Source organism: Mobula birostris, chromosome 1 (genome assembly GCF_030028105.1).
Source record: "Mobula birostris isolate sMobBir1 chromosome 1, sMobBir1.hap1, whole genome shotgun sequence".
Lineage (NCBI taxonomy): Eukaryota > Metazoa > Chordata > Chondrichthyes > Myliobatiformes > Myliobatidae > Mobula > Mobula birostris.
In genome coordinates this window covers 115771927-115784272 of record NC_092370.1, presented here as the reverse complement: position 1 = coordinate 115784272, position 12346 = coordinate 115771927, and the positions used below count along the sequence as shown (strand labels likewise).

Here is a 12346-nt window from a genome sequence, read left to right as displayed (position 1 = left end):
CTGATATAAGCCATTTCCACCCTCTCTGGCTTCCACTCGATCCACGCCTCTTATCATCTCGTGCGCCCCTATCAAGTCGTCTCTTGGCCTCCTTTTCTCAAAAGAATGAGATGCAGGTTGTTTTTTAGTAAGAGAGAGGATGGGAGAGGGTTGTGGTAGAATGAGTGGAAGAGGCTCTACGAGGGCCGTTCCCAGCATGTTAACCTCCCCAGTCGGTGGAATGAGTACTGGTGGAGTGATGGGACCTGCCAGCAGACTAGAGTCTCCGATAGGATAAGGAAAGGTTAGACTCACAGGCATCATCCTTCTCCATCTAGCTCCTTGCATGGAAAGCACAACCTTCCAAGCCGGTGGCCTCCTGCTAAAGCCTGCAGAGTATACAACTGGTGAACTCAACAAGGTTTTGGGAAATTTGCTTGGGAAGATACCCTGACTCTGATGAGTGTGTATCTTTATAGAATTGTTTTATTCTGAATGTCACAAATTTCTGATGCTCCTTCCTCCTCCATCAGAAACACGATTAGGGTTTTATCACCACCTCGTATCTCACAGTTGCTTATATTGGAAATTGCTTTGAAAGGTGTTTCATAGTCGGGCACTATATGAGCTGTTGCCAATGAGCACACTGCTGGAAGGATCAGTAGGTCAGGCAGCGTCTGTAAAGGGAAGGGGACAGTTGATAGACCAGGTTTAGACATTTTATCTGCATTGAAAGGTAGAGGGAAGTAGCCAGTTTAAAGAGGTGAGAGAGAGCTGGCATGTGAGCTGACAAGGCAGGATGGGCAGCTGCAGGAAGGAGGAGTGACAGAGGTTGCAAGGTGAGAGGTGAAGGGGGAAGAAACCGGGTGATGGGAAACTGGGGTGAGTGTAGGAGGAACTGGGTGAATCAAGAGGAGAGAGAAAAGTGATGGAGTGGTAGCAGTTTACCTGAAAAATGGAGAATTCAGTGAATCAGTATCATCTTTATTATCACCTGACATCAGTCATGAAATGTGTTGTTTTGCAGCAGAATACGGAGCAAGACATAAATTTTGCTATAAATTAGAAAAATATGTAAAGAGTGCAAAAGACAAATGAGGAGGTAGTGTTCATGGGTTGATCAGAAATCTGATGACGGAGGGGAGGAAACTTTCTAAAAAGCTCGGCATGGACCTTCAGGCCTCCGTACCATCTCCCTGCTGGTAGTAACATGAAGGCAAGTCCCAGACGGTGGGGTCTTTAATGATGGATGCCACCTGCTCTTGAGGATCTCCTCGATGTCATTCTGTTGTAGACTTCTCCTCCACTGGTCAGGGCTGCCCATGGATACTCCATCCCAGCTGTCCACATGATATGCTGGTGCCCATGTAGCAGCTCCCCCTCTCCAAGCAGCTGATGAATCCAAAGGAACAGCAGGCACCGATGCAGTTTGGCACCACTGGCATTGCAGGAGTTGCCAGTCAGCGTTGAACTCAGTGTAGGACTGTCTTCAGCTCAGGATTTTTCCTCAGGGTCTGCACCCGAAGCCCTCCCCATGAGTGGGTATAGCCGCAAGGTAGCAGAGGACAGGGATCAGAGATTCCCTTCTCTTGGATGAGCTGCCAACTACGGACAATAAGCCCCATCTGCCCGTAGCAACTGGTTTTAAGGTGCCAGTCACCCACCTTTGCCCCTTCTCCTCTCCGTAGAAACGGTTCTGCCGGGCTTAGTAGCTAAGCCACACGTGAAGGCTAGGAGCCAGTTGACAGAGGCGATTTGAGACACACACCATCAGGAGCATTTAATTGATCACAGGAGCTTATTCACACTACCTCCCCTGGCTACAATAGCCTTAAGGAAGCATGTTGTACACTGCCCAGGTAGAATATCCTCTAGTTACTGAAAGCCATCGCAAAGTGAGGCTTCTAAATTGCTGCTTTACAGAGCATTGTAGCTGGAAAAGAAGTTGTCAGTGGAAGAGAGGAGGATTCAACTGTTTTGCATGGTTAAACCAAATGATAGCCTGACATGTTTTGATGTGTGTTCACACAGGAAGCAGCAGTCTCTCCTTTTGGCATGAAAGGCTAAACCATGGACCAGGCTGGATGGCCCTCATACCTAACAATCAGACTGTTAATTGGCACTTCAAGGACATGGATCACATCACGGAGATCTCCTACAGGGCCACCTTTTATCATTTCATGGTACTGGCAGGACGTTGTAAGGGACCTGGTGTAAATGGGACACATTGCCTGGGTTCGGGGTTAGGCCTAGGCTCAAGCAGGACAAAGAGGTGGGGAGGGTGCAGGGAGACTAGGGGTTGGCTTGGTCAACAAGGTCAGGGCTTCACGTCCCGCTCCAGCCTGGAGCTGAGGGAATGAGGTAGAATAGGATGGGATGGGACCTGGGTCACCAGCCGGCAAGTATAGCCCGGGACTGATGGGAAGGAGTCAGAAGTTGTGGCAGGAGCTTGAGAAGGACAGATAGGTCCAGACTGATATCGTTTTGGTTCCTTCCAGGAACACTCTGTTGTGGCTGAACTTATTTCCTGAGTTACCATGCTGTCTGTGTGGAGTCTGCATGTTCTCCCCATGACTACGTCAGTTTCCCCCAGGTGCTCCAGGTTCCTCCCACCTCCCAAAGACACATGGGTTGCTGGGTTAATTGCCCCTCATGTGTGGCTCCGTGGCAGGGGGTAGTTGTTGGGAATGTGGAGAGAATAACATGAGAGTTTTGTAAATGAGTTATTGGTCGGCATGAACTTGATGGGCCAAAGGGTCTGTTTCTGTGTTACCTTCTGACAGAATGGGTCAGAGAAGTTTTGGAAACTTGATCACAGGAGAAGTCAGTGGAGGACAGAGGGAGAGGAGAAGAGGAGAAACAATACTTCCCAGTAGTCGAGAGCTCGGCTGATGCAGCACCAGGGAAACGTTCCAACACTCTAAGCACTTCCATTTCCAAGTGCATCAAGACATCACTTCCTGCAACTGAGGAGCCCAAAAACAGGCTCCTTATCCCAGTCCCCAGCCATCATCCTCAGCATGGTCCCTCCCCTCTGGGCAAGGGGAAATAGTAGAAACTAGATCATATGGGAGGGCAGGTCACTTGTCCAGTCCCAGGTGGGAGGCCAGGTCACGTAACCAGTCCCGGGTGGGAGGCTGGGTCACGTGACCAGTCCTGGGTGGGAGGCCCGGTCATTGGGAGGCAGGGTCACGTGACCAGCCCCGGGTGGGAGGCGGGGTCACGTGACCAGTCCCGGGTGGGAGAGCAGTCGCATGTCCAGTCCTGGGTAAGGAGACTGGTCACATATTCTGGCCACACTAAGCTTTGCCCGTGATGTTTTACAGGACAGTGACCATGTTGTAATATCCCACAACCTGACACAACACCCCGACCATGTCCAGGTGACAGATCTACAACGGACCGCCTCCCTCCAACCCCTGGGGTGGGCCCACAACCAGAATGGTGACTGGTACTTTGACGCAGGCAACAGGACCTTGTACTACCTGGGTAAGTAAGTCGGCATGGTTACACATGCTCCAGGCTTCCACTGGCCTGGGGGCTCAATGGGACTGGAGGAGGCTGCCGAGACAGAGGGCTGCAGTGGATGACACAGAGCACCTCAGTTTTGGGATAAAGAATGGGATGGAGGGTGGGAGTGAAGGCAACACCCCCACCCCCGTGTAATGGTGGGGGGTTGATTGTGGATGAGCCACAGGTTGAAAGGTGAAGGTGGTGGATGGAAGTGACTCCCAGGTTGACGGGTGGGGGGTGGATGCAGCAGGAGTGACTCCCAGGGGAGGGGCGACCCAATTCAAGCATTAGGGTTTGATTTCCTTTTCCTAAATCCACGCTGACTCAGATCCTGCCACCATTCTCCGTTTGCAGCATTCAAACTGAACGGGAGCATTTCCCCATGACGGAGGTCAGGCTAACTCAGCAGTAACTCCCTTTTTAAAACATTAGGGTTACATTAGCTATCCTCCAATCCACTGGAACTCATCCCAGATCCAAAGAATGTTGGAAAGTGACCAGCACTCTTTCCGGGATTGTCTTCCTACACTTCCTGGGATGCGGACTGCCCAGCCCTGGGATTTATTTTTCAATCCATTACTCTCCCTAACAGCTCTTCCTACTAATACTGATTTCACTCAGCTCCTTCATCTTACTGTCATTCCTGGGAGGTTACTGTGACCTTTCTGATGACTGAGTGAACCATTTGTTCAATTGTCTGTCAATCACTTTCTTCTCCATCCAAAGGTCCCCCCCCCCCATGGTTGACATTAATTTTTCCTCAGTAATCTTTTCACATATCTACAGAAGGGTTTACAGTCAGTTTTAATGGTCCCTGCCACCGTGTTCTATTACTCTGTTGGCCCTCTGCTGAGTTCTGAAATATCTTCCATTCAGTGCTTTAGCAGGCCAATGTAATCCAACTCTATCCTAATGTCTCCTTGGTAACCACAGTCAAGACACCCATCTGTTTAACTTTTGTGGCAGAACGGAGAGATCAGTTCATTCACTACCTCACTGAGAAGTCTGCAGTCCTGGTGAAGGTCTCCCACAGAACTGTTAAGGAGGGTTTACACCCAGGGATTATGAAGGATTGCTGATGTAATTCTGTCAGGGTGCTAGATCTGGGGGATCTGCAGGAGAAGTGTTCCTTTACACTTTGTCCTTCTGGTTTGGCAGGTACTGTCAGAGTAGTTTGCCGAGTAACAGCATTGTGCCTTGTAGTTGGTGCACACCGTGTGCTGGTCGTAGAGGGAGTGAGTGTTCAAGAGGGTGGCTGGGGTGCAGAGCGAGTGGGCTGCTTTGTCCCGGTTGGCATTGAAAGAGCTTAAGCAAGTGGAGCCTGTTCCATAAGACATAGGAGCAGAATTAGGCCATTCAGCCCATTGAGTCTCCGCAATTCCATCATTTGCTGATTTACTATCCCACTCAACCCCATTCTCCTGCCTTCTCCCTGTAACCTTTGACACCCTTACTAATCAAAAACCCATCAACTTCCACTTCAAATATACCCTATGACAGCCTCCACAGCCGTTTGTAGCAATGAATTCCACAAATTCACCTCCCTCTGGCTAAAGAAATTCCTCCTCACCTCTGTTCCGAAGAGACAGTCTTGTACTCTGAGAGTGTGTCCTCCATTCCAAGTCTCCCCTCCTATAGGAAACATCCCCTCTATGTCCACTTTCTCTAGGTCTTTCAATATTTATCTCCATCATACTCCTGACTGGTGGAGAGACCTGGGGTGTTGGCAGACAAGTGATTCCCAGTCAGTGACCTGCTCTAGGCATAGTGTATGTGTCTGAGTTTCAGATCACTGATAGCCCCCAGATGTGACTTACTTCACTGGGAGTAACCTTCTGTCCTCTATTTTGGAACTGTATCCTGGCCTGATACTGTATCAGGAGAGGAAGTTTGCTGCTCACCCACCTATACAGTGGCTCGTTGTTGCCACCTTGGGAACATTAGTGGTACTGCAACTAAAAGTTGATTCCATTTGAAAGCAGCGCACACAAAATGCTGGAGGAACTCAGCAGGCCAGGCAGCATCTATGGAAAAGAGTACGGTTGACGTTTCGAGCCGAGACCCTTCATCAGGACTGGAGAGAAAAGGAAAGCACCAGTCATTAGATGTCACTCTGCATGGAAACCAGCCCTTCAGCCCAACTTATCCATGCGACCAAGATTCCCATTTATTCCCGTTTAGCCAATATCCCTCGAAGCCTTTTCTATCCTCGAACCTGTCCAAGTATCTTTTAAAAGTTGTTAATATACCTGCCTCAACCACTTCCACTTACTGACCACTCTCTGGGTGGAAAAAGTTTGGCAGTCAGGTAATTTTACATCTCCTCCCTCACAACTTAAATCTGTGCTCTCTACTTCTTGATTCTGCCCCCCCCCCCCAAAGTCCTGGACAACAGTCTGTACCTTCCTCCTATCTATGCCCTTCAAAATTTTATGTAGCTTGAAAAGATCACTCTTCATTCTCCTGAAAGAAAACTCCCAACTTGCCCAACCTCTCTCCATAACTCAGTCTCTTGAGTCCCAGCAACATCCTCCTCCTCTATCTCCTCTGCACGCCTTTCAACTTAGAAACAGCTTTGCTTAATGGTAAGAAAATGTATACTTCAGCATTTACAAATGAGTTTTATTTCTGATTTTATTTTATTCCTCTTGGCCATTGTCAAGCTAGAGCGCAGCAGCTATTAACAGAATTTACTGTTCCAGTTTCAGGGAAAGGTGCCCCTCATTATCCAAGTCTGGACCCGACCATGGTCGATGTAAACGTTCACCTCCGTGTCTTCCGCTGCTTTTACCAGAACTGCTCGTCTCCTCCCCAGTCTACTCTGCCGCCCTTCGTCAGCTCAGCTTCCCAATACAGGTAACAGCGGTTCACCTACAGGAGTGGCACGTGTGGACTGGCCCATTTCACCTCATGCTGGCTATATGTTCAGTATAGGGGAGGCCCTTCAGCTGCTTTAGTTTGTGCTGGCCCACATCAAACCCGTTCCCCAATTAACATCTCCCTGTAACCTGTTCTCTCAGCATTCCAGCCAACTCCCCCAATATTCTCCCCCTCACCTACACACTGGGGGCACTAGGTTAACCCGCCAGTCCCACACACCTGTGTGATACGGAAGCCCACTTGGTCACAGGGAGGACGTGCATACTCCACACAGTCAGGTCACTGGAGCTGTGAGAGAGGATCTGAACCTGCTCATCTGTATGGAAAGTTTCATGAAGAAGCAGGAGCCGACCCTTTGAGTCTGTCTCGAGATCCTTTGTGGAGAGATCTATCAGCCTCCATACCCTCCTGGGGCTGGAGCATTTCTAAGGTTCAACACGCCCTGAGTGAAAGATCTGATCTTCATCTTTGTCATAAGATTAGAAGACATAGGAGCAGGATTAGGCCATTCGACCCATTAAGTTAAATAGGTACCGAGAGGATGTCAGGGGTAAGTGGTGAGTGCGTGGAATGCACTGCTGGCAACAGTGGTGGAGGCGGATACAATAGGGTCTTTTAAGGGCCTCTTAGATAGGTACATGGAGCTTAGAAATATAGAGGGCTATGAGCTAGGGAAATTCTAGGCAGCCTCTATAGTAGGTTACATGGTTGGCACAACATTGTGGGCTGAAGGGCCTGTAATGTGCTTTAAATTTCTATGTTCTGTGAGTCAGCTACACCATTCCATTATGGCTGATTTATTATCCCTTCCAACCCAATTCTCTCCATAACCTTTGATGCTCTTACTAATCCAAAACCCATCAACCTCCGCTTTAAATATACCCAATGACTTGGCCTCCAGAGCCACCAGTAGCAATGAATTCCACAGATTCACTACCCACTGGCTAAAGGAATTCTTCCTCATCTATGATCTAAAGAGACATCTTTCTACTCTGTGGCTGTAGCCTCTGTTCCAAGACTCCTCCACTATAGGAAACATCCTCCCCACATCCAAAACCAACACAAATCAATACCACAAAGACACAGGCCCTTTCACCCATCACTCTGTGCCAAATCAAACTAGTCTCATGGTCTACATCCCTCCATTCCTTACCTGTCACGTGCCTGTCTCAGTGACTCTGAGATGTTACTGTTGTCTCTACTTCCACCAACTCCCCTGACAGCCTGTTCCACTCTCTGTGCAAAAGCAAAAGTTCGAGGTACATCTGTTATCTAAGTATGTATACAGTATACAACTTGAGATATGTCCTCTTGCAGGCAGTCACAATACAAAGAAACACAATATAACCTATCTAAAACAAACAAACACACACGCACCACCAGACACCAAATGTGATTAAAAAAAGAACACATTGTGCAAACAAGTAACACATAGAATATGAACCGCAGGGACTGCACAGAATCAGAGGCAGTTCAGCACTGACGTGTGAAAACCTCGCAGGGTGGTGAACAGAACAGTGGTTCATCTTTCACCCGCTGACTTGACACCTTGATCAAACTGCGCAAATAGCAAAAGCAAATGAAACAAAAACACAATGAGCATGAACTGCAGAATTGCAGAAGTGAGTCCACAGCTGCAGAGCCCGTTCGGCGCTGAGGGGAGTGAAACCCATCCAGGAACCCGATGTCTGCAGGGTAACAACGGCTCCCAAACCTGGCGGCACGCGACCCAAGATACCTGTAACTCCTGCCTAATGGTAGTAGGGAGAAGAGAAGGACACCGGTAAATGCAGGCAGAAGGCACTGAATACCTCTTCATTTTCTGCTTTCATCCTTGATGATTTTAATCTTGCACGACACTTTAATCAGCGCAGAGTAATGGCGCTGACCACAAGTTCGTCTACCAAAGTTCAAAGTACATTTATTATCAAAGTATGTATGCAATATACAACCCTGAGATTTGTCTTCCTGCAGGCAGTCACAAAACAAAGAAACACCATGGAACCCGTTCAAAGGAAACGTCAAACACCCAAAACACGTTAAGAAAAAGAACAAATCATGCAAGTGTCAAGAAATAAGCAAAAAACACAGAGTATTACATTTCAAATCACAGAGCCATTGAAACTGTCTGAGTGTTTGGTTTAGTTCAGTTCATTTCAATTTATCGTGTGTCGTTCATTGACTGCAGGGTGCAGAGCCAATCTGCCCTGATCAAAATTGCACAAAATAGCAACAAATAAAAGGGGTAACCAGAGACCAGAAACACATATAACATGAACTGCAGTGTCCAGTCCACAAACCATGTGGATACATCGATTAAACCTTGTCCAAGACCCAAGACTCCAGCAGTATCAAGTGAGAAGGAGAGTGAGAGACCAGTCAAACGCAGGCAGGCTGAGCTGAACACCCACTCACCGTCTGCTCTTATGCTCCTTGATTTTAATCTTGTTCAACGCTTTAATCGGCGAGATCAGCAAGAAATGGAGTCTGTCATGGGCTCGCACACTCCGCTCGAAAGCTCACCACACTCCCTCAGAGACAGCGAAGCACCAGATCACTCAAACGGCCCGAAAGTACGCCATCAAAATGTAAGTCACAGGTTCCAGTAGGAGAAGAATCATATTTGGAAGAAGAAGTAAAAGAAGAAATGGAGAAGGAGGGTCCGTTAACTATCTGAAGGGTCACCTCTGCCTGCTGCTGATGATACCTCCTGCCATCAAGCCTTGACACAAACTCCACCCCTGGTAATGTCCACCCTGACCAGACCTGCACTCTTGAGAGTCTAGTTCGCCAAATCCCCTGGGAGATCACAAAAGCACCAGATTGTTTAGTCAGTTCAAGTGAACATCCTTAAAAGGGAAATTATAGGCTGCAGACTGCAGCGATTGCAGTTCAAAAGAAGTATATATTTTACAGATTCTAGTAACTTTGTGAGGTGTCTGAAAAATGTCACCGTTGGTCACTGACACCATCTTGTCTCGTGAATCTCCTTTAAATTTCTGCCTCTCACCCAGTCACAGGAAGAATATGCAAATAGCTGCCTGGGGCAGCATCCTTCCCATTTTAGACCCTAAAAATAATTTTCCAAACTCCAGAGAACACAGTCCCAGCCTCATGTGGAAAGGGTGGGTTTTCCATGTGGAAAACCTACCAGTCTTACACGAGGAGACGAAAATTCTCTTCATCCTGACGGGGCCTCATCAAGGCCCAGGAGAAACCTCTGCTCTTCTCCTCAGAATTAAGGCAACATACCACCTGCATTTGTAACCACTCAGTGCCCGTCTGTACAGACACAAGCACGTCCCTTTGGACATCAGCTCTGCCCAACTAGGCACCATTTCTTGTTAGCCGTCACACAGAACTCAAGGTGCACAACAACACGGGGTATTTGGCCTGACCTTACTTTGCCAGCTCTTTTAGAATTCCTAATAGGTCCTAACCAATGCATGAGTCTTTCTACCTCCCCTGTGGTCTGGCTTCTGCCTGCCAGCCCACCCACCCTTCCCCATAACTATGGATCTCTCCCTCACTCTCCCAACCCTCTAGCTCCCCCATGTCCTTTCACCCTCCCCCACACCTCCTTCCCACCCACTATTCCCACCTTTCTCCAGTCCACCCCTCCCAAACCCCCCAGTTGTTCTCTGTACACTACTCGTCCTTGTGCTTCTGATTCCCTTTGACCCTCGCTATGGTAAAGGCATCCACCGATCACCCTGAGAATCCACTCCATGGCTCCCTTGGTTGTAAGTGAATCGTTCCTTCTGCATCTGAAATCGACCTCTCATTTACCTCTTGTGTATATCACTGACTCCCAAAATTTCTCCTTTGCAGTCTGTGGTCGAACAACTCCTTCTGGGAATCCTCTCCGGAAAACAACTTCACAGTTCCCAGAGAAGGTGACAGTGTGGTCATAGCCCAAGGTACGATCCAAGCTGGTCAAAGCGATTTCCCGCGATGGAGCTCACTGGCAATGGCCTTCTAATGTCAGAATCTTCATGGTTTAAGGAGATCCCAGGGATGAGGAGGCATTAACACTATCGTTTGCACACACATCTGAGAGACTGTTTGAGGATAGTAAGATCAGATCAGATGTAGGCTCTGTGTAAAGGATGAGGTAGGTTTTGAAAAATTTAATCTCATAGCACCAAGGAGAAATGCAGCAGGGAAACACGTGCTGTGGCCCAACTGTATCAACCAGGGTGCCCATCTAAGCTGGTGGCATTTGCCCGTGTTTGGCCAGAAGCCCTCCGATCCTTTCCCATCCATTATCTTATCCAAGAAGGTGTGAAAAGTTATGTGCCTTCTTGGTTTTTTATATATAATATAACTTTTATTGAGTTTTCAAAAAGAATACATGAAAAGATAAAATCTACCCTCCCCCCCTCCCCTTAACCCCCCCCCCCATATATAGTCCTACCTAAAAGAAAGAAGAGAAAATAAAAGAAGAGCCGCCTGGGTATTGGAATGGGATTCATGGGATTCAAAATAAATTTGGTATAATTATTCGTTACTTTCCCCAAGGGACCAAGACCTTTATCGGAGCACTTAAATATGCCATCCTATCTTTTGTAAATAAGGGCGCCAAATATTCAAAAATGTTACATATTTATCTCTTAAATTATAAGTAATTTTTTCGAGTGGAATAGAACTAGCCATTTCATTATTCCAACGATCCATGCTTAAATACGAATCAGATTTCCAAGTAACTGCTATAGTCTTCTTAGCTACTGCCAATGCAGTTTTTATAAATCCTTTCTGATATTTATTCAATTTAAGTTTCGGCTTTATCCCTTCAATATCACCTAATAGAAATAATACAGGGTTATGTGGAAGTTGAGTTCCAGTAATTTGTTCCAATAAGACTCTTAAATTTATCCAAAAGGGTTGAATTTTAAAACAAGACCAAGTAGAATGTAAAAAAGTACCAATTTCTTGATTACACCGAAAGCACAAGGTTGTCCATTATCACCTGCTTTATTTGTACTGGCGATAGAGCCATTCGCAGAACTAATCAGAATTGATCCAGATATTACGGGTTTTAGAGTTAATCAGGAGGAATATAAAATTAATCTTTTTGCTGATGATGTTTTGATTTACTTAACAAACCCACAACATTCGTTACATAAATTATCTTCTAGATTGGATGAATATGGGAAGGTATCAGGTTATAAAATAAATTGGGTTAAAAGTGAAATTTTACCTCTACTAAAGGAGTCTATAGTCAATGTTGATTAGTAACCCAATTTAGATGGCCGGTAAATGGTATAAAGTATTTAGGTATAAGACTTGATAATGATGTAAAGAATTTATATAAATTTAATTGTTTACCACTATTGAAAAAAATTCAAGAAGATTTTGACAATGGATGATACTACCAATAACATTAGTAGGTAGAGTCAATGTTGTAAAAATGAATATATTTCCTATATGTGCCTTCTTGTTAAGGCAAGTTGGTGAATTTCAGCTTATGCAGAGGCCCCCCTTTGGTATTGACCACGGATGTTGCATCCCAGCTGTCTGCGTGAAGCACAAGCCAGTGCGACATGGAGAGCAAGCTGTTGCCCACGCCGCAAGCTCCCTCTCTCTACGCAACTGATGAATTCAAAGGAATGGCGGAGACGGGTAGAGTTTGGCACCAGTGGCATCACAGGAGTTGCCAGTCAGCGTTGAACTCAACATAAGACTGCCTTAAGGGCTCCAGCTGAGGATTTTTCCTCGGGGTTTACTCCTGAACCATTCCTCATCAGTGGGTTTAGCCACAAGGCAGTGGAGGTTTGATGTCAGAGTTTTCCCTCTCCCAGATGAGCTGCCAACCACAACTGACAAGCCCCACTTGCCCGAAGCAACTGGTTTTAAGGCACCAATAACCCGCCGTTGCCCCTTCTCCTGTCAGTAGGAATGGTTCCACTGGACTTGGAAGCTAAGCCACACATGAAGGCAGGAGCTGGACTTGGGTGCCAAAGGCTATTTGAGA

The 12346-nt window shown here is 46.9% G+C and overlaps 1 protein-coding gene across 1 annotated transcript in view; it reads left to right on the top strand.

The window, feature by feature from the left end:
• The window catches only part of pkhd1l1.1 (PKHD1 like 1, tandem duplicate 1), a 154967-nt gene that overhangs the window by 94633 nt on the left and 47988 nt on the right, over positions 1–12346 (top strand). Inside the window, exons 52-55 of the mRNA XM_072247945.1 lie at positions 2011–2162; positions 3306–3468; positions 6201–6348; positions 10204–10292. Coding sequence (XP_072104046.1) covers positions 2011–2162; positions 3306–3468; positions 6201–6348; positions 10204–10292 — 552 coding nt within the window. The remainder of the gene's footprint in view (positions 1–2010; positions 2163–3305; positions 3469–6200; positions 6349–10203; positions 10293–12346) is intronic.